The following is a 23,060-nucleotide window of genomic DNA, read 5'->3' on the forward strand; positions in this document are numbered from 1 at the left end:
ATGAACAGATCTCCATGTAGCTGAGTTGCAAATTTCAGCGATGGGGACATTCCTCATCAAAGCAGTTGTAGCTGCTTTGTCTCTTGTAAAATGGGCCTTTTGGTAACAGTAAAGTATGCAGGATATTATTCAGCGTGAGATGTACTGAATGGAAGTGGCCAAACCCGTGCAAATCGGCCCATAGTGCCCAAAAAGCTGGTCCGATTTGAGCAGGTTTCGCGTCTTGTCTAGGTAAAACCTCAAGACCCTCTTTACATCCAGGGAGTGAAGAGTTTGCTCTGCTGGAGTAGAAGGATTTTGGAAAAAAAAGTGGGTAAACATATTGTTTGATTGACATGAAAATCCGAAATAACTTTGGGAAGAAATTTCAGATGGGTTCTGAGAACTACTTTATTAGAGTGGAAAACTGTAAGGTTCATTAGCACACAATGCATGGATTTTGCTAACTCTACGAGCTGATTTAATAGCTACTAGGAAAGCTGCTTTTCAAGATAGATACTGTAGCGATGCCTTAAGAATAGGTTCAAAAGGATCTTGCATTAAACATGAAAGGACTACATTAAGTTCCCAGGAATGGGAAGGGCATCTGATGGGAGGAAAAACCTTTTTTAACCCCTCAAGGAAATCTTTAATTACTGGGATCTTGAAAAAAAGAGGTTTGTGAAGGACATTTGCAGTAGGAAGTAAGAGCCGCAAAATGCACTTTTATTGATGAGAATTGTATGCCAGATTTTGCCAGACAAGGGAGAAAGGAAGGATGGCTTCCTCCTGGTAAGATGTAGGGTCTATATTCTTTGAAGAACACCAAATGCAGAATCTCTTCCACTTAAAAGGTGTAAGCTGTACATGTTAGATGGCTGTTTAGCTTCCTTAAGAATGTTCATGCAGTCTAGTGGCAGGTTTAAGTGTTCATAGTGCACTAGGTCAGGAGCCATCCTGTCAAATTCAAGGAGGAGAGATTGGGGTGGACCATCTGTCCTTTGAACTTCGTTAGTAGGTTTGGACAACATGGCAGCTAGAGTTCTGGATGCGGTGATAGGTGAAGGAGGTCCGTGAACCACCACTGACACTGCCACTCTGGTTCTATCAGGATTAGTCTGGCTCTCAAGACTGACAGGTTGAGGACTGCAGGGATCAGAGGAAAGGCATAGAGAAATTTGCCTGACCAGTCGATCCATGGGGCATTCCCCAGAGTCCCTGTTTGGAAGTACCCTGAGGCGAAGTCTTAGTATTTTTTGTTTTCAGCAGTGGCAAACAAGTCGATGTGCTGTGAGCCCCACAGCCTGAAGATGTTGTTGCCGATGTCATCGTGAAGGGCCAATTCATGGTTTTCTTCCAGAGCCCTGCTGAGGGCGTCTGCCTGCACATTTTGCACACCTGGAAGGTGAGATGCAGTGATCCGCAGGTTTCTGGCTACGAGCCATCTCCAAATTGCTTGTTGAGGTAGTACATGGTGGTTGTGTTGTCCTTCTGAACAAGCAGGGATTGAGTTTTGAACGACTGGTAAAATGCTTTGCGCACCAGGTGGACTACCCAGAGCTCGAGGAAGTTGATGTGGTATGTAATTTCTTTCTGAGATCATTTGCCTTGTATTTGGAGATGATCCTTGTGGGCTCCCCATCCCAGTAGTGATGCATCCGTTTTTATGGTTTGAGAAGGGGTCTGTTGGTGGAAAGGCACCCCATGAAGAAGGTTGGTCGGGCAGCACTGCCACGTTAGAGACTGCTTCACATGAGGGGAGTGGATGATCTTGTCTTCCCAGCTGCCTGTCGCTTGATTCCACTGATCCTCGAGACATTCCTAAAGGGGATGCATGTGAAGGAGTGCATTCAGAGTGAGGATAATGCATGAGGCCATGAAGCCGAGGAGGGAGGACACTGACCTCACCCTGGGATGAGAGGCTGTCATTAAATATTGACATTTCCGTTGGATCGCTGACTGTACCGGATTGGAGATTGACTTCCTGTGGTTGATGTATAGACCAAACGTGGGAGGACTTCGCAAGCCCAGTTGCAATGTTCCTGGCCTCTTGTAAAGTTGAAGCTTTGATCAGCCAACCGTCTATATAGGGATAGACAAATATTCGGTGTCTCCTGAGATGTGCAGCCACTACTGGCATGAACTAGGAGAAGGTTCTGGGAGCTGACTTGAGGCGAAATGGAAGAACCTGGTATTGATAGTGGCTCTGCCCCACTACAAACCTCAAGAATGTGTGGTGTTTCTTTGCGATGGGTTTGTAAAAAAACGCATCTGGGAGGTATACAGAGAATAGCGAATCTCCCTGGCGTAGTTGAGGGTAGATCTGATGTAATGCCAGCATCCGAAATTTCTATTTGTGAATCTATTTGTTGGTTGTCAAAGTCGAGAATGGGTCTGAACTAGCTCTGGTCTTTTTTCTTCACCAGAAAATACCTTTGGCCTGGTGTTTGTGAATGACAACCTCCACCACTTTCTTTTGAAGCAAAATGTTGACTTCTTTTTGAAGCACGTGCAAAAAGATGACTTGATGGTTTTGGTGGTATCGTCGGGGAAGAACTGGTGAAATTTAGACCATATCCATTCTGAACAATGTTCACTACCCAGGCGTCTTTTGTGATTTTTTGCCACTCTGCCAGAGAATGTGAGAAGCTTCCCCCACCAGAGTTGATAACAGACGAGGGGAAAGGGAGGATTCATTGCCTTGCTCCTGTTGTCGTTTTAACCCCTTGTGCGGGTTGTTGTGAAGCACGTCCTCTAGTTTGCCTTCTTTGCTGGAGTTGCTGATAAGGTTGATGTTGCGGTAGCTGGCGACTCTGGTACCACTGAGGGGTTTGAACCCTCTCTGCAGGTAATAGCAACGCTGATAAGGTCTGGAGGGACGTCTTTGTTCGTTTGGTCTTTCCAGGGTGACAACTTTCAGTGTTTCCGTCTCTGACTTCAGGCAAGCCATCTCTTCATCGGTATGGGTGTCAAAGAGGGTTGAACCAGAAAATGGAAGTTTCAAATTTGTTGTTGTGACTCAGATTATAATGACGTGAGTCTCAGCCAGAAATGATGTCTTAAGGCTATGCCATGACAATATTCATGGCTGCTAACAACGATTAATCTGTGCTGCAGTGCCAATTATTTGATTTGATACCGTGAGGCCTTCATTCACTCACTCAAGAAAGTCTTCTCTTCTGTCTCTGGGGAGATTGTCAGCAAACTGTTGGATACAGTCCCACAGTGCTCTATCATATCTTCCGGGGAGGGCAGTAGCACTCCTGGCCTTCATGGTGGTTGCAGCTGTACAAGTCTAATTTCCTATCCTCCTTGTCACGAGGAACTGAAGAAACCGGAGTGGTAGCATGATACTTCTTAGCTGCCAGAATGAAAGTCAGGTGGTGGTTCTGTTCTAAGAAAAAGCAGATCTTGTTCTGGAAGTCTGTATTTCTTTTGAAGTCTTGAAGGAGCTGATTTGGTGCCTGCTGGAGTAAGGAAGCGCTTCATGGCAGGCTTCAACAATCCTGGCACCAATGGAAGCAGAGGCCTTGATGATGATTTTTGTTAAAGCGTTTCAAAGATAACGGATGTCATAAGTGTATGAACTGACATCTGTATGTTCAATTTTGCAGTTCCTCTTACTAAAAAATCCAGGAAGGTGGATATGTCATCTATCGGAGATGCGAGGAGGCGGTGAGTCAGTAAGGGTCAGTGAGCAGTGTCTTCTTGATGCAGATGAGGACGTTGTGTGTCTAGATCTAGGTCTAGATGGTGTCCTTGAACTATAGGTACGATGGTGAGAGCGTCTTGTAGGCGAGGAACATTTGCAATGGTGTCTGTGGCGTGATGTACTGCGCATTGTAGAGCATGTCTGGGCTGTGTCGGTGTCGTAGGAGGAGTTGGTGCAGGAGCTAGTACAGGATGAAGAGCCAGTGCTGGAGGTGGCAGAGACAGTAGCGAAATTGGAGGTGCTGAATCTGGTAGTACTATTGGGGATGAAGAGAATAAGCCATTGAGTACTCAGAGTCAGAAGATTAATAAATCCTTCTCCTTTATCTCCTGGGCATCAAGATGGACTTCGACGTTGAACGACAATGCGTCGACCTTTGTCAACGGAGCCTCAATGTCTATCTTCTCAATATCATACAGCTCCCTGGCGTTGAGGGATCAGGTTGCCTCGACGTTGATACGCTCCTGGACGACGATCTGATAGTGCATGTCGACGGAGTATGCCTCGTACCTTGTCGCAACATCGATCTATGCTGTTTCCCCAACGGCTATCCAGTCCTCGGTGGCGAGCAAGTTGGTGCTGTACCAGGTCTCGACGTGGACTGGGAAAGATGGCTCTTACATGCTGGAACTCTCTTTGTGGAACTTCTACATTCCTGTGAGACAAAAGTAAGTGTCCTGGCAGAGGATGTACCCTCTCCTCGCTCTGAAGTCTCAACCTGAGACTGGATTTGCTGTCTGCGCCTTTTTTCTGCTTCATGGAGTGGAATCTTTTCTCTCGCTCTCAGTGTATGTTGTGAACATTTTTTTTTACAATGATGACACTGATCTGGAAGATGAGAAGAGGGAAGGCATAGAATGCAGGCATTGTGAGGGTCTGAGATGGCCTTTTTCCTCCCACAGGAAGGACACTGGTCAAACAGAGAAGGCATAATGCAGGAGAAAATGTTGTCAGATTAGGTCTGAAAATGGGAGAGAAAGTTGAAAAACGTAGAGTGATGTAGTCAGAATGAAAATTCACAAGTGAACTTTGAAGGAAAAAAGCCTAAAAGGCTGAGTTCAGAGCTCCAGGATCCTGTCAACAGGTATACGAAAAAAGAACTGAGGCAACAGCCATCTGCTGAGCATGATGGGATATTGGTGGTCTCTGTAGCCTTAAAGGTACAGTTACTGTTTTCCACTTAAATAATAGCATCCTATGAGGCTACACTGACTTTCTATTCTTCATCTCTTACTTTGTCAGAAAAGGGTTAGTGAAGGAGATTTGAGGTCTGGTGTACACATTTACCTCAATTTATCCACTTAGAAGGGTATTTGTAACCCTTTTCTAAGTACAATCTGAAGAATTACACCACTATAGCCTGTTTGCCTAGGCTGCATATTATGTTCTTTCTTAAGTGTCTCTGCAGGCCTTCCTGAAGCAAGGCGAACTTCTACACTTAAGAGACCATGTAAAGAAGTGCTCTGGAATACCACAAGTGGGCGGAACTAGTCAATTGCTTTTGACCATCAACGGAGATCTCCCACAAGATAACTATGGTTTTTCAGAACGCAGACCCTTTGGCACCCATGTTCCACTTGTTACAAAGGATGAATTATCACCAGAAATGGATGAAACGCACTATGAGAAATGGCAAGAAGTATGTATAGGTGAACATGACTATTAAACCTTACTTGCCTTTTTGTGTAATTTTGAGCTACTTTTAGGAGAAGCCTACAGCGGAATTTGTCAGTATTATCTTAGTTCTCATAATGGATGATGTTTTTGTATGTCCTGGCAGCACCACTTAATGTACATATTACTTACTTTTAGTAACAGTTTATCTGGTACAGACTCTATCCACAGACTCCTTACCTTAGAAAATTCCCTAGGTGTCAGGCAGACTGCTGGCGGGGCAGCAGGTGGCGCTGTGCGGCTCTGCATAGCAGTGTCTGTATCGAGTGCACTGGAAATAATGTGCATGGTACCTACATAGGCACCACTCCAGCCTGCTGACCTCAGTTTATGACTATAAAGAGGCATGGACCCATACTGAGGTGGATTGATCAGCAGGTCAAAATGAGGTCCTGGAGTATCTCTGAGATGAGATGAACAGTTCACAGGACAGGGAGGATGGAAGGGTTGGTAAGGAATCTGCAGCTAGTTATAATCTCTACCAGATAAAGTGTTCCCAAAGGTAAGTAACCTGCTCCTCTGATAGAGGCTTTTGTCGCAGATTCCTCACCTTAGGATAAATACTAAAGCAATCTCTCCCTGGAGATGGGTCTGAGAATCGTTTGGACCAAAAACTCATAAAGGACCGAACAGGCGAAATGCCCATCATATCAAACCTAATTGTCCAGGCAGTAATGCTTGGCAAATGTGTGCTTAGCAAATGTGTGCAATGCCCACGTAGCCACTTGAAGGATGTCCTGGACTGGGACTCCTCAAGCTAGCGCAGTGGTCGCAGCTTTAGCTCTGGTGGAATGAGCTCTGAAGCCCTGAGGGGTTGTTTCTAGGCCATTGCGTAGCAGATTTTTAGACAGAGGACAAATCATCTGGAGATGGTTTTCTTGTGAATTGACTTTCCTTTGTTAGCAACTACAACTCTAAAAAGGAGTTGATCGTCCACCAAGACATCTTTGGCATTATCAATGTAGAACAACAATGCTCTTTTTGTATCTGGATGGTGGAGTCTCTCCTCTTCCTTGGTAGGGTGAAGGGGTTTGGGGTGAAGAAAGTAAGCAGTGTGATGTTTTGACAGACGTGAAAATGTGTGACTACCTTGGGTAAGAAGGAGGCACAGTTCCAAAGGACCAGCTTATCCAGGGAGTTATCAGAAAGGGTCTGTAATTCGCTAACATTCCTGACAAATGTTATTGCCCAAAAGAAGATTGTTTTGATGGTACGGAGTCTCGGAGGGCAGCTGCATGGGTTCACTAGGCAAACACATTAAGAAAGTGAGAACTAAATTAAGATCCCATTGGGTGCAAAATTGAAAAAGTAGGGGGAAAGTGCTGCAAACCTTTCACGAAACAAGTCACAACGGGTTACTTGAACAGGACGGTTTGATCTGGCAGCTGCAAAAAAGCAGAGATGGTGGAAAGGTAATGGCGGAAAGGTACCCTTTAACTGTACCCAATGCAAGACCTTGATGGGCAAGGAGTAGGGGAAACAAAAGGACGTCAAGACAAAGGTGCAGACAGAGAATCAACAGATTTATCAGCAAAACAAGCCACAATTTTGTCTCATATGCAGGCGTATACAGTTTACGTGAAGGGACGCCTGGGTGTCAGAATGGCATCACTTATTTTGGGAGGGAGGTCTAATACTCTCAACTATCGCCGTTCAGTCTCCTTGCATGTGGATGGAGAGTGTGCAGGTTCGGGTGCAGAACCCTGCCCTGTGCGACAGGAGGTCCTCCCAAAGGTGCAGCCTGATTGGAGGACAGATCTCATGCTCAAGAGGTAGGGACATCAGCCTCTCCGTGCTCAATCTGGAGCCATCAAGATGACTGGGGCTCAATCATTCCTCATCTTATTGAGAACTCTGGGCAAGAGTGGTAAAAGCGGAAAGATGTACAGGAGTCCTGAGGTCCACTCAAGACTAAATGAGCCTCGGAGCGCGAGCCGCCTTTGCAACTCCAGCATGCAGAAGTGCTGACATTGCTCATTCTCTGCAGTGGCAAATAGATCTAACCAAGGTTCTCCTCAAAGTCCGAAGAGACCTTGCACCACCTCTGAATAGAGTTGCCATTCGTGATCACAAGGGCATCGATGGCTGAATTTGTCGGATATGGCGTTCAGAGAGCCTGCCAGACGTTAAGCCACCAGGAAAATGAGCCGACATTCCAGCCATGTCCAGAGACTCAGGGCCTCTTGACAAATGGTCCACGACACCGCCCCCTCCACTTGTTGCAATATCACATGGTGGTGATGTGTATGTGAACACTTGAACCAGCCTTCCCGTGTTGGAATGAAGAAAGACCTAATTCCAGGTTAATCACTCTCAGATCCAACAGGCTGAGGTGCAGCGGTGACTCCACAGTTGACCAGAGTCCTCTGATCTCCACCTCTCCCAGATGATCACACCAACCAGGAAGTGACCCATTTGTCATTACTGTGAGCTCTGGATGGGGAAGGGAGAAGATTCTGCAACTAAGCCAATCGCGGTCCAAGAGCTACCACTGCAGATCTTTTGTAGTTCCCTTCGATATCTGGGCCGAGTCAGAGGGATTCCCCTGATGGTGTGCCCACTGGGACTTCAAATCTCACTACAGTGCCCACATATGCCAACAGGCATGCTTTACCAGCAAAATGCAGGAGGCCATGAGACCCAGCAGCCTCATTAAATCTACCAAAAACCAGGATAAAGGATTAAAAAGCGGAATCGCAGCCCAAATACCCTGGACTTGCTGTGCCAGTGGACAGGCCCGAAACTGCACTGTATCCAAAACAGCTAGGGTGAAAGGGTCTGGGAGTGAGTCACTGAATGTGAAACCCAGCAAATATAGGAGGCCCGCCAAAGTCTGAAAGTGAGAAACTGCTGTTTAGTACGAGCCTGCCTTTAACAGTTGGTCGTTGAGGTAGGGGAAGACTTGGACTCCTCAACTCCGCAGATGTGCTGCAACCCTGCCATCACCTGACACCAAAGGATGCTGGTAAGACCATAATGCTCTTTGGCTTCCGTGAACCGCAGATGTGAGGTGTCCTGCAACTCCAGCGCTAATATCTAGTCTCCAAAGACAAGGGCTGACAGAACCCGAGCCAAAGCGAGCACCCTGAATTTCTCCTTTTTCAGGAAGCAGCTGAGAGGGTATAGGTTAGGACGGAGGCCTCCATACCTTTTTTGCACTAGAAAGTAGTGGGAATAGCAAACACGGCCTATTTCTGATACCGGCACCATCTTGATGGCTCCTTTAGCCAAAAGAGCTAGCGCTTCCTGTCCTGGGTCAGCCATCCCTGGTCCTCCATCAGTTGACTAGCAAATGGTGGCAAAAGTGGATGGTTCCGATGGAAGGATAGGGCATAGCCCCACCGGACATTGTGAAGCACCTATTTGTCCAAAGTAATCTCCTGCCATTGGGGCAGGCGGTGCCGAATCCTGCCACCAACCGGGTGCCCATAATGATATATTTGGGGCTGGGGCTGCGGTTGCTGAGGGGTGGGAGAAGGGGGTTTGGAGGTATTTCTGGCCTTGGTTCCCACAAGGACTGTGGGAGCCACAGATGCAAAAGGACAGAAGCTCCTGCTGTCCATGGTGGCTAGGAGGAAAAGGACGCAACTAGTAACCCCTGCTGTAGCCATGGAAGAAGTGGAATGCAGCTGTCATTGGACCATGGTGAGCCCTAAGGACTTAGCCATGGTACTACTATCCTTAAAACGTTCAAGTGCCAAATCCACCTTGTCGCCAAAGGGCAGTCAAAGGGCATGTCCATAAGAGATACCTGGACATCTCTTGAAAAGCCAGTTGTCCTCAGCTGGTGTGCCGTCGGAGCGCCACAGTGGAAGCAATGCCCAGTGAGTTGGTTGTATCCAATCTGCAGCAGATTCTGAACTTTGCTGCGACTCTCTCGTTAGCAATAGCTGGAAAAGTATAACTCTGGCCTCCTAAGAGACCATAGGTAGCACTTGTGCAACCATATCCTATGCAGTATGGGAATAGTGGCCTAGCAGGGACAGGTGCTCACGGACCGCACTGAAAGGCTGGTATAAAAAAATAAAAATCCTTTAGCAAATGTATCCAGCCCCTGGGATTCCCTATCAGGTGGTGTGGTAAGGAACAAGATGGGATTGAATGAGGCCTGACCACCAGGCTATCAGGGACGGTGTAGGAAGTTGGCTCTGTATGCACTATTTCAAAGTAAGGAATAGTATGCACAGAGTCCAAGGGTTCCCCTTAGAGGTAAGATAGTGGCAAAAAGAGATAACACTAATGCTCTATTTTGTGGTAGTGTGGTCGAGCAGTAGGCTTATCAAAGGAGTAGTGTTAAGCATTTGTTGTACATACACACAGGCAATAAATGAGGAACACACACTCAGAGACAAATCCAGCCAATAGGTTTTGTTATAGAAAAATATCTTTTCTTAGTTTATTTTAAGAACCACAGGTTCAATTTCTACATGTAATATCTCATTTGAAAGGTATTGCAGGTAAGTACTTTAGGAACTTTGAATCATTACATTAGCATGTATACTTTTTACATAAAACACAATAAGCTGTTTTAAAAGTGGACACAGTGCAATTTTCACAGTTCTTGAGGGAGGTAAGTTTTTGTTAGTTTTGTCAGGTAAGTAAATCACTTACAAGTCTCAGGTTTGGGTCCAAGGTAGCCCACCATTGGGGGTTCAGAGCAACCCCAAAGTTACCACACCAGCAGCTCAGGGCCGGTCAGGTGCAGAGGTCAAAGAGGTGCACAAAACGCATAGGCTTCAATGGAGAGAAGGGGGTGCCCCGGTTCCAGTCTGCCAGCAGGTAAGTACCCGCGTCTTCGGAGGCAGACCAGGGGGGTTTTGTAGGGCACCGGGGGGGGGACACAAGTCAGCACAAAAAGTACACCCTCAGCAGCGCGGGGGCGGCCGGGTGGAGTGTGCAAACACGCGTCGGGTTTTCAATGATGTTCAATGAGAGCTCAAGGGATCTCTTCAGCGGTGCAGGCAGGCAAGCGGGGGGGGGCTCCTCACGGTAGCCACCACCTAGGCAAGGGAGAGGGCCTCCTGGGGGTCACTCCTGCACAGGAGTTCCGTTCCTTTAGGTGCTGGGGGCTGCGGGTGAAGGGTCTTTTCCAGCCGTCGGGAAATGGAGTTCAGGCAGTCGCGGTCAGGGGGAGCCTCGGGATTCCCTCTGCAGGCGTCGCTGTGGGGGCTCAGGGGGGACAACTTTGGTTACTCACGGTCTCGGAGTCGCCGGAGGGTCCTCCCTGAGGTGTTGGTTCTCCACCAGTCGAGTCGGGGTCGCCGGGTGCAGTGTTGCAAGTCTCACGCTTCTTGCGGGGAGTTGCAGGGGTCTTTAAGTCTGCTCCTTGAAACAAAGTTGCAGTTCTTTTGGAGCAGTGCCGCTGTCCTCGGGAGTTTCTTGTCTTTCTTGAAGCAGGGCAGTCCTCAGAGGATTCAGAGGTCGCTGGTCCCTTGGAAAGCGTCGCTGGAGCAGGTTTCTTTGGAAGGCAGGAGACAGGCCGGTAGGACTGGGGCCAAAGCAGTTGGTGTCTTCTGTTCTTCCTCTGCAGGGGTTTTTCAGCTCAGCAGTCTTCTTCTTCTTGTAGTTTCAGGAATCTAAATTCTTAGGTTCAGGGGAGCCCTTAAATACAAAATTTAAGGGCGTGTTTAGGTCTGGGGGGTTAGTAGCCAATGGCTACTAGCCCTGAGGGTGGGTACCCTCTTTGTGCCTCCTCCCAAGGGGAGGGGGGTCACATCCCTAATCCTATTGGGGAATCCTCCATCTGCAAGATGGAGGTTTTCTAAAAGTTAGAGTCACTTCAGCTCAGGACACCTTAGGGGCTGTCCTGACTGGCCAGTGACTCCTCCTTGTTATTCTCATTATTTTCTCCGGCCTTGCCGCCAAAAGTGGGGGCCGTGGCCGGAGGGGGCGGGCAACTCCACTAGCTGGAGTGTCCTGCGGTGCTGGCACAAAGGGGTGAGCCTTTGAGGCTCACCGCCAGGTGTGACAGCTCCTGCCTGGGGGAGGTGTTAGCATCTCCAACCAGTGCAGGCTTTGTTACTGGCCTCAGAGTGACAAAGGCACTCTCCCCATGGGGCCAGCAACATGTCTCGGCTGTGGCAGGCTGCTGGAACCAGTCAGCCTACACAGATAGTCGGTTAAGGTTTCAGGGGGCTCCTCTAAGGTGCCCTCTGGGGTGTATTTTACAATAAAATGTACACTGGCATCAGTGTGCATTTATTGTGCTGAGAAGTTTGATACCAAACTTCCCAGTTTTCAGTGTAGCCATTATGGTGTTGTGGAGTCCGTGTTTGACAGACTCCCAGACCATATACTCTTATGGCTACCCTGCACTTACAATGTCTAAGGTTTGGCTTAGACACTGTAGGGGCACAGTACTCATGCACTGGTGCCCTCACCTATGGTATAGTGCACCCTGCCTTAGGGCTGTAAGGCCTACTAGAGGGGTGACTTACCTATACTGCATAGGCAGTGTGAGGTTGGCATGGTACCCTGAGGGGAGTACCATGTCGACTTACTCGTTTTGTTCTCACCAGCACACACAAGCTGGCAAGCAGTGTGTCTGTGCTGAGTGAGGGGTCCCCAGGGTGGCATAAGATATGCTGCAGCCCTTAGAGACCTTCCCTGGTACCAGGGGTACCAGTTACAAGGGACTTACCTGGATGCCAGAGTGTGCCAATGGTGGAATCAAAAGTACAGGTTAGGGAAAGAACACTGGTGCTGGGGCCTGGTTAGCAGACCTCAGCACACTTTCAATTCAAAACATAGCATCAGCAAAGGCAAAAAGTCAGGGGGTAACCATGCCAAGGAGGCATTTCCTTACACAACCCCCCCCAAACGAAAGAGGATGAGACTAACCTTTCCCAAGAGAGTCTTCATTTTCTAAGTGGAAGAACCTGGAAAGGCCATCTGCATTGGCATGGGCAGTCCCAGGTCTGTGTTCCACTATAAAGTCCATTCCCTGTAGGGAGATGGACCACCTCAACAGTTTTGGATTTTCACCTTTCATTTGCATCAGCCATCTGAGAGGTCTGTGGTCAGTCTGAACTAGGAAGTGAGTACCAAAGAGGTATGGTCTCAGCTTCTTCAGGGACCAAACCACAGCAAAGGCCTCCCTCTCAATGGCACTCCAACGCTGCTCCCTGGGAAGTAACCTCCTGCTAATGAAAGCAACAGGCTGGTCAAGGCCATCATCATTTGTTTGGGACAAAACTGCCCCTATCCCATGTTCAGAGGCATCTGTCTGCACAATGAACTGCTTGGAGTAATCTGGAGCTTTTAGAACTGGTGCGGTGCACATAGCTTGTTTCAGGGTGTCAAAGGCCTGTTGGCATTCTACAGTCCAGTTTACTTTCTTGGGCATTTTCTTGGAGGTGAGTTCTGTGAGGGCTGTCACAATGGATCCATATCCCTTCACAAACCTCCTATAGTACCCAGTCAAGCCAAGGAATGCCCTGACTTGAGTCTGGGTTTTTGGAGCTGCCCAGTCCAGAATAGTCTGGATCTTAGGCTGGAGTGGCTGAACTTGGCCTCCACCTACAAGGTGTCCCAAGTAAACCACAGTTCCCTGCCCTATCTGGCATTTGGATGCCTTGATAGAGAGGCCTGCAGATTGCAGAGCCTTCAAAACCTTCTTCAGGTGGACCAGGTGATCCTGCCAGTTGGAGCTAAAGACAGCAATATCGTCAAGATAAGCTGCACTGAAGGACTCCAAGCCAGCAAGGACTTGATTCACCAACCTTTGGAAGGTGGCAGGGGCATTCTTTAAACCAAAGGGCATAACAGTGAACTGATAATGCCCATCAGGTGTGGAGAATGCGGTCTTTTCTTTTGCTCCAGGTGCCATTTTGATTTGCCAGTACCCTGCTGTTAAGTCAAAGGTACTTAAGAATTTGGCAGCACCTAATTTATCAATCAGCTCATCAGCTCTAGGAATGGGATGGGCATCTGTCTTGGTGACAGAGTTAAGTCCTCTGTAGTCCACACAAAACCTCATCTCTCTCTTTCCTTCTTTGGTGTGAGGTTTCGGGACTAAGACCATTGGGCTAGCCCAGGGGCTGTCAGAGTACTCAATTACTCCCAATTCCAGCATCTTGTGGACTTCCACCTTGATGCTTTCCTTAACTTGATCAGACTGTCTGAAGATTTTGTTTTTGACAGGCATGCTGTCTCCTGTGTCCACATCATGGGTACACAGGTGTGTCTGACCAGGGGTTAGGGAAAAGAGCTCAGCAAACTGTTATAGGACCTTCCTACAGTCAGCTTGCTGTTGGCCAGAGAGGGTGTCTGACTAGATCACTCCATCCACTGAGCCATCTTTAGGGTCTGATGAGAGGAGATCAGGGAGAGGCTCACTCTCAGCTTCTTGGTCCTCATCTGTTACCATCAACAGATTCACATCAGCCCTGTCATGGAAGAGTTTTAGGCGGTTTACATGGATCACCCTCTTGGGGCTCCTGCTTGTGCCTAGGTCCACCAGGTAGGTGACCTGACTCTTCTTTTCCAGGATTGGGTAAGGGCCACTCCATCTGTCCTGAAGTGCCCTGGGAGCCACAGGCTCCAAAACCCAGACTTTCTGCCCTGGTTGAAATTCAACCATTGCAGCCTTTTGGTCATCCAAAACTTCTGGAGCTGTTGGCTGGCCTCAAGGTTTTTACTTGCCTTTTCCATGTACTCTGCCATTCTTGAGCGAAGGCCAAGTACATAGTCCACTATGTCTTGTTTAGGCTCATGAAGAGGTCTCTCCCAGCCTTCTTTAACAAGAGCAAGTGTTCCCCTTACAGGGTGGCCAAACAGAAGTTCAAAGGGTGAGAACCCTACTCCCTTCTGAGGCACCTCTCTGTAAGCGAAAAGCAGACATGGCAGGAGGACATCCCATCTCCTTTTGAGTTTTTCTGGGAGCCCCATGATCATGCCCTTTAATGTCTTGTTGAATCTCTCAACAAGGCCATTAGTTTGTGGATGATATGGTATAGTGAACTTATAAGTCACTCCACACTCATTCCACATGTGTTTTAGGTATGCTGACATGAAGTTGGTACCTCTGTCAGACACCACCTCCTTATGGAAGCCCACCCTGGTAAAGATACCAATGAGGGCCTTGGCTACTGCAGGGGCAGTAGTCGACCTAAGGGGAATAGCTTCAGGATACTTAGTAGCATGATCCACTACTACTAGGATGTACATATTTCCTGAGGCTGTGGGAGGTTCCAGTGGACCCACTATGTCCACACCCACTCTTTCAAAGGGGACCCCTACCACTGGAAGTGGAATGAGGGGGGCCTTTGGATGTCCACCTGTCTTACCACTGGCTTGACAGGTAGTACAGGAGGTGCAAAACTCCTTAACCTTCTGGGACATGTTGGGCCAGTAGAAGTGGTTGACTAACCTCTCCCACGTCTTGGTTTGTCCCAAATGCCCAGCAAGGGGAATATCATGGGCTAAGGTCAGAATGAACTCTCTGAACCCCTGAGGCACTACCACTCTCCTAGTGGCACCAGGTTTGGGATCTCTTGCCTCAGTGTACAGGAGTCCATCTTCCCAATAGACCCTATGTGTTCCATTTTTCTTGCCTTTGGACTCTTCAGCAGCTTGCTGCCTAAGGCCTTCAAGAGAGGGACAGGTTTCTTGTCCCTTACACAACTCCTCCCTTGAGGGTCCCCCTGGGCCCAAGAGCTCAACCTGATAAGGTTCCAGCTCCATAGGCTCAGTTCTCTCAGAGGGCAGAGCTTCTTCCTGAGAAGAGAGGCTCTCTTTTTCTTGTTGTGTTGCAGCTGGTTTCCCAGCTGACTTTCCTTTTCTCTTGGTAGGCTGGGCCTTTCTTCCAGACTCCAGCTCTACTTTTTCACCCTGTGCCTTGCACTGTGCCCTTGTTTTGACACACACCAGTTCAGGGATACCCAGCATGGCTGCATGGGTTTTCAGTTCTACCTCAGCCCATGCTGAGGACTCCAGGTCATTTCCAAGCAAACAGTCTACTGGGATATTTGAGGAGACCACCACCTGTTTCAGGCCATTGACCCCTCCCCACTCTAAAGTTACCATAGCCATGGGATGTACTTTAGTCTGATTGTCAGCGTTGGTGACTGAATAAGTTTGTCCAGCCAGGTATTGGCCAGGGGAAACCAGTTTCTCTGTCACCATAGTGACACTGGCACCTGTATCCCTCAGGCCCTCTACACTTGTCCCATTAATTAAGAGCTGCTGCCTGTATTTTTGCATGTTAGGGGGCCAGGCAGCCAGTGTGGCTAAATCCACCCCACCCTCAGAGACTAATGTAGCTTCAGTGTGACACCTGATTTGCTCTGGGCACACTGTTGATCCCACTTGGAGACTGGCCATTCCAGTTTTAGCTGGAGTGGAGTTAGAAGTGGTATCTTTCTTGGGACAGGCCTTGTCTCCAGTTTGGTGTCCAGACTGACTACAGCTACGACACCAGGCCTTTTTGGGATCAAAGTTTTTACCCTTGTACCCAGGATTGTTTTGTGAAGAGGCTCTGGGCCCACCTTCCTGTGCAGGTTTTTGGGGGCCTGTAGAAGACTCTTTACTATTTTTGTTTTTGGCTGTCTCACCACCTTTCCCCTGGGGAGGTTTTGTGACCCCTTTCTTTTGGTCACCCCCTGTGGAAGTTTTGGACACCCTAGTCTTGACCCAATGGTCCGCCTTCTTTCCCAATTCTTGGGGAGAAATTGGTCCTAGGTCTACCAGATGCTGATGCAGTTTATCATTGAAACAATTACTTAATAGGTGTTCTTTCACAAATAAATTGTACAGCCCATCATAATTACTTACACCACTGCCTTGAATCCAACCATCTAGTGTTTTTACTGAGTAGTCTACAAAGTCAACCTGGCTCGAGGATTTTTGAGCCCCCCTGAATCTAATCCTATACTCCTCAGTGGAGAATCCAAAGCCCTCAATCAGGGTACCCTTCATGAGGTCATAAGATTCTGCATCTTTTCCAGAGAGTGTGAGGAGTCTATCCCTACACTTTCCTGTGAACATTTCCCAGAGGAGAGCACCCCAGTGAGATTTGTTCACGTTTCTGGTTACACAAGCCCTCTCAAAAGCTGTGAACCATTTGGTGATGTCATCACCATCTTCATATTTAGTTACAATCCCTTTAGGGATTTTCAACATGTCAGGAGAATCTCTGACCCTATTTATGTTGCTGCCACCATTGATGGGTCCTAGGCCCATCTCTTGTCTTTCCCTTTCTATGGCTAGGATCTGTCTTTCCAAAGCCAATCTTTTGGCCATCCTGGCTAACTGGATGTCCTCTTCACTGGAGTTATCCTCAGTGATTTCAGAGAAGTTGGTCCCTCCTGTGAGGGAGCCAGCATCTCTGACTATTATGCTTGAGAGGCCCTGTCTTCCCTAGATAGGACTGGTAGGGGGGAATCACCCTCCAAGTCACTATCATCATCCTCTGTGTTGCCAGCCTCAGAGGAGTTGGCTCTTTCAAACTCTGCCAAAAGCTCCTGGAGCTGTAGTTTGAAAGGTCTGGGGCCCATTACTATTTTCTTTAGTTTACAGAGTGACCTTAGCTCCCTCATCTTAAGATGGAGGTAAGGTGTGGTGTCGAGTTCCACCACATTCATCTCTGCACTAGACATTATGCTTCTAAAAGTTGGAATACTTTTTAAGAATCTAAAACTAGTTCTAGAATCTAATTCAAACTTTTACCAAACTTTTAAACTCTAAAAGAAATGCTAAACAGGATCTAACACAAGGCCCTAGCAGGTCTTTTAAGAATTTAGAAAAATAGCTCAAATTGCAAAAACAATTTCTAATGACAATTTTTGGAATTTGTCGTGTGATCAGGTATTGGCTGAGTAGTCCAGCAAATGCAAAGTCTTGTATCCCACCGCTGCCACCAATGTAGGAAGTTGGCTCTGTATGCACTATTTCAAAGTAAGGAATAGTATGCACAGAGTCCAAGGGTTCCCCTTAGAGGTAAGATAGTGGCAAAAAGAGATAACACTAATGCTCTATTTTGTGGTAGTGTGGTCGAGCAGTAGGCTTATCAAAGGAGTAGTGTTAAGCATTTGTTGTACATACACACAGGCAATAAATGAGGAACACACACTCAGAGACAAATCCAGCCAATAGGTTTTGTTATAGAAAAATATATTTTCTTAGTTTATTTTAAGAACCACAGGTTCAATTTCTACATGTAATATCTCATTTGAAAGGTATTGCAGGTAAGTACTTTAGGAACTTTGAATCATTACATTAGCATGTATACTTTTTACATAAAACACAATAAGCTGTTTTAAAAGTGGACACTTAGTGCAATTTTCACAGTTCCTGGGGGAGGTAAGTTTTTGTTAGTTTTGTCAGGTAAGTAAATCACTTACAAGTCTCAGGTTTGGGTCCAAGGTAGCCCACCGTTGGGGGTTCAGAGCAACCCCAAAGTTACCACACCAGCAACTCAGGGCCGGTCAGGTGCAGAGGTCAAAGAGGTGCCCAAAACGCATAGGCTTCAATGGAGAGAAGGGGGTGCCCCAGTTCTAGTCTGCCAGCAGGTAAGTACCCGCGTCTTCGGAGGGCAGACCAGGGGGGTTTTGTAGGGCACCGGGGGGGACACAAGTCAGCACAAAAAGTACACCCTCAGCAGCGCGGGGGCGGCCGGGCGCAGTGTGCAAACACGCGTCGGGTTTTCAATGATGTTCAATGAGAGATCAAGGGATCTCTTCAGCGGTGCAGGCAGGCAAGGGGGGGGGCTCCTCGGGGTAGCCACCACCTAGGCAAGGGAGAGGGCACCGGGGGTCACTCCTGCACAGGAGTTCCGTTCCTTTAGGTGCTGGGGGCTGGGGGCTGCAGGTGCAGGGTCTTTTCCAGCCGTCGGGAAATGGAGTTCAGGCAGTCGCGGTCAGGGGGAGCCTCTGGATTCCCTCTGCAGGCGTCGCTGTGGGGGCTCAGGGGGGACAACTTTGGTTACTCACGGTCTCGGAGTCGCCGGAGGGTCCTCCCTGAGGTGTTGGTTCTCCACCAGTCGAGTCGGGGTCGCCGGGTGCAGTGTTGCAAGTCTCACGCTTCTTGCGGGGAGTTGCAGGGGTCTTTAAGTCTGCTCCTTGAAACAAAGTTGCAGTTCTTTTGGAGCAGTGCCGCTGTCCTCAGGAGTTTCTTGTCTTTCTTGAAGCAGGGCAGTCCTCAGAGGATTCAGAGGTCGCTGGTCCCTTGGAAAGCGTCGCTGGAGCAGGTTTCTTTGGAAGGCAGGAGACAGGCCGGTAGGACTGGGGCCAAAGCAGTTGGTGTCTTCTTTTCTTCCTCTGCAGGGGTTTTTCAGCTCAGCAGTCTTCTTCTTCTTGTAGTTTCAGGAATCTAAATTCTTAGGTTCAGGGGAGCCCTTAAATACAAAATTTAAGGGCGTGTTTAGGTCTGGGGGGGTTAGTAGCCAATGGCTACTAGCCCTGAGGGTGGGTACACCCTCTTTGTGCCTCCTCCCAAGGGGAGGGGGTCACATCCCTAATCCTATTGGGGAATCCTCCATCTGCAAGATGGAGGTTTTCTAAAAGTTAGAGTCACTTCAGCTCAGGACACCTTAGGGGCTGTCCTGACTGGCCAGTGACTCCTCCTTGTTATTCTCATTATTTTCTCTGGCCTTGCCGCCAAAAGTGGGGGCCGTGGCCGGAGGGGGGGGGGGGGGGCAACTCCACTAGCTGGAGTGTCCTGCGGTGCCGGCACAAAGGGGTGAGCCTTTGAGGCTCACCGCCAGGTGTGACAGCTCCTGCCTTGGGGAGGTGTTAGCATCTCCAACCAGTGCAGGCTTTGTTACTGGCCTCAGAGTGACAAAGGCACTCTCACCATGGGGCCAGCAACATGTCTCGGTTGTGGCAGGCTGCTGGAACCAGTCAGCCTACACAGATAGTCGGTTAAGGTTTCAGGGGGCACCTCTAAGGTGCCCTCTGGGGTGTATTTTACAATAAAATGTACACTGGCATCAGTGTGCATTTATTGTGCTGAGAAGTTTGATACCAAACTTCCCAGTTTTCAGTGTAGCCATTATGGTGTTGTGAAGTCCGTGTTTGACAGACTCCCAGACCATATACTCTTATGGCTACCCTGCACTTACAATGTCTAAGGTTTGGCTTAGACACTGTAGGGGCACAGTACTCATGCACTGGTGCCCTCACCTATGGTATAGTGCACCCTGCCTTAGGGCTGTAAGGCCTACTAGAGGGGTGACTTACCTATACTGCATAGGCAGTGTGAGGTTGGCATGGTACCCTGAGGGGAGTACCATGTCGACTTACTCGTTTTGTTCTCACCAGCACACACAAGCTGGCAAGCAGTGTGTCTGTGCTGAGTGAGGGGTCCCCAGGGTGGCATAAGATATGCTGCAGCCCTTAGAGACCTTCCCTGGCATCAGGGCCCTTGGTTCCAGGGGTACCAGTTACAAGGGACTTACCTGGATGCCAGGGTGTGCCAATTGTGGAATCAAAAGTACAGGTTAGGGAAAGAACACTGGTGCTGGGGCCTGGTTAGCAGACCTCAGCACACTTTCAATTCAAAACATAGCATCAGCAAAGGCAAAAAGTCAGGGGGTAACCATGCCAAGGAGGCATTTCCTTACAGACGGGATGCTGGGTGAGGAAGGCTGGGTCCATGGAAGTGAGGCGACAGCGGCAGAAAATATTCCTGTGCACAGGAGTGCCTATGCTGGGCTTCACCCAGGCCTCAGTGAGGGCTTCATTGAAGGGAAGTAAGGGTTCTGGTGGAGACATCCTGGGTGAAGCACTGCTATTGAGACAGTGGGCTTGAACTGAACTGTGAGCAGCTGAAGGTCCAAGACTTCATAAGGGCCTCACAAAACTCTCGGGCCTGGTTCGCCCTGGCAACGAGATACTTGGGGAAGATCAGAGCAGACCCAGGGTCAGCCATGGGCTCCACAGGGACGACCTGGGACCAGGACCTGGACTTGTGGCATCGTTCCAGTGTATCGTCCAATGAATGGGACCAGTGTGAGGAAGTTGAAGAATGCTTCAACCTCTTGGACTTCTTCTTGTGGGACTTACCTGAAGACATCCGGGATTGCGACAATGACAGAAGCGAGGGACTCCGGAGAGCGGTCCTAGGACCTACCTTTGTGAACAGAACCTGCAGCAGTGCAGATTTTCATGGAGAGCGGGCAGAAGCTTCATGGACCACTTGCGGCTGACTTTTGGACTCATGATCCTGCAATCCGGCACTCAAGGGGACTGCTCAAAAATGTCAGGGTCCAGTCTGACGTCTGGGGAATATTCATTTGTAAGGAATGTGCAGCTAGACGTCTCTACTAGATTTATGAACTGCTGCAGGGGTTTCCATTAAGGCAGCAGAATCAATTGTTTTTTTATTTTTAAATGGTAAAATGTGCTCCAGATATTTTTAGGCGGAGGAAATCAGAAATCTTACTTGTTAACAGACTACTCCTAAGTTCATTAACACTGGGATGTACCAGCTCGAAATGTGCTAGGCAGCTCCATGTTCACCCCTCTCACCAATTCAACTTGGTCCTCAACATTTTCTTTAGAGGAGTAACAGGGGTATAGACAGTGATCAAAAACGGATGAGATTCAGTTCCACAGATGCATTGATAACCTTATTGACTGAGGTATGTACTATTTGAAGTTCAAACACGCCGGTATTTTATTCAACTCTTATCTCTGATTGTATTTTTGGGGACTGATTTTTAGATGGAAGCCCAAGGGGTGGGTGCAGTTACTTCAAAAGTGTCTCTTCTTGATATAGAAAGCTTGATAGGAGTATAAGAGCTTGATGACTGCTGCATCACCTCAATATTTGTTGACTTACTAGCTTTTGACGTGTAAGACTGGAAATGTAAACAACAGTATGTGGACCGTATGGTCTTATAAAAAAAAAACAGCAACAATGTTATCATGAAAAGCTATGTATACAGTCAAGCTTGTTGAAATGTTAATAAATACATTTTTATAAAAATCCTTCTGTGAAAGGTAAGAGCAGAAGACAACACTAGGCCATAAGAGAAGCAGCAAAAAATACTGCATTTTCCCAAAGATCCAAATTATTGGAAATCCGCATCTTAATTGGGCACCAAAAGAATACAACTAATAATTAAATCACTCATCTCCTTTAAACTAACTGAAAGACGAGTCCTCGGCACAGATACATGGCAGACAAAAAGAGCTTAAATAGAAGTGCTACAAATATGTGCATTTGGGGCACACTTGTCTGGTCAGATTTTCAAAGCAGCAAATGCCCATCAAGTTTTGTTAGTGCATCTCCAACCACAAAACCACTCACCCTACCAAGTGTCTTGACAGCATTAAGCCAGTGCATGACTTTTCCTTTCCATAACAAGTGGGCCCTAGTTTGCAAACATCGTAAAGTGTGACTAGTACAGCATCCTGCGTCCAGCACAGTTAAAGCTGCCCAAGCCAGACAGACATCTTCAATGGAATTTTATAAATTAATAACTGCAAAAGATATATACTGTACCTGAGTCTTCCATTAAAGACGGATCTACTTTTGGAGACAGGAAAGCTATGAAGAGATTAAGGTGATAGATTCCCAAGGCATATGTCACAATGTACCAACCCTGAAGTAAGACACAAGAAAGGGAAATGCGTTAATAAAACAGCAACAATAAATGAGTTCAATACAAAGTGGTGGCCGCACCAGCCTTCTGAATGTCACGGAAGCCAAACTTTCATTCCTGATATTGTTTCTCTGCTTGACAAAGGAAGTGATATAGTATACTTGTAAAACCTCATTGTCACTTTGCTGTAATTTCATTCCTTAGGCTCCATCAGTAACCTACGATATGAAGGACCACCAAAGTGGATATAGACATTTGGAAAAGATTACATAGCTGAACAATTAATTACAATTCTGTAGTAAAGAAAAAAAGATTTTGCAGCAAAAAGCATATTAAAGTAGATAGAAGTACAAAGTGACTGGTTGCCCCTGATTCAAGGAGGACGTAACATCTTGCCATTCATCAGTAATCTGTAGTCCAGGGGTCAAATGAAAGAACACAGTGGTCTGGTTCCTGCATGGGAAAAATGGGTCGGGATGATACTGAGTGACTTTCTAACTCCTCCGATGGATGGTCCGCCCTTTTAATTATGATCTGCATCATTATATTTCTTCAACACTTCAAGGCTATGATTTTAAATTTACTGGCTATTCAGCTGATTAACCCCCCCCCCCCCCCCCAACCAGGGTTTCTCGTAAAGGACAGTCCACAACATCATAAACAACAGGTTCTCAAGTGAATGGATTACTTTATTCACACACATTTGCCACTTTTTCTGTTCCACACTGCAGCGTCACTCATTGAAGCCAAAAACGATGTTTAACTTTTCAACACTTCAAACGTCCTCCAACACACAGCAAATTCCGCTTTCCAAGATCATGCGCCCAATATAATTCAACGTTGCTCTTAAATTAACAGCAACCTTAAATTGTAAACGCTGTATTCTAAAAATTGTTTTGCCGAAATCTGTGTTGTTATTAAGTTTCAGTTGAAATGAAGACCTTGTGCAGCATGACTTTGGATATTTTAGAGGTTTCAATCAAGCTCCCATCCCCGCTCATACCTGCCAGCTCTACAAATGCTGTACAAAGTATCCTGCCTGCTCGCCATGGGACTATGATAAAAAGGCCTTTCTATGCAATCCTTCAGCCACCACCCAAGCCGCCCCGTCTGCTCTGGGGTTCTGTAGTTATACTGGAAAAGACCTGG

The 23,060-nt window shown here is 47.6% G+C and overlaps 1 protein-coding gene across 2 annotated transcripts in view; it reads right to left on the reverse strand.

Moving 5' to 3' along the window:
- Positions 1–23,060, reverse strand: part of RER1 (retention in endoplasmic reticulum sorting receptor 1) — a 93,849-nt gene that overhangs the window by 41,780 nt on the left and 29,009 nt on the right. For both annotated transcript variants that reach the window (XM_069240987.1, XM_069240988.1), the window contains exon 4: positions 21,812–21,911. In XM_069240987.1, the coding sequence (XP_069097088.1) occupies positions 21,812–21,911 (100 nt within the window). The remainder of the gene's footprint in view (positions 1–21,811; positions 21,912–23,060) is intronic.

Source organism: Pleurodeles waltl, chromosome 6 (assembly GCF_031143425.1).
Source record: "Pleurodeles waltl isolate 20211129_DDA chromosome 6, aPleWal1.hap1.20221129, whole genome shotgun sequence".
In the NCBI taxonomy this organism is placed as follows: domain Eukaryota; kingdom Metazoa; phylum Chordata; class Amphibia; order Caudata; family Salamandridae; genus Pleurodeles; species Pleurodeles waltl.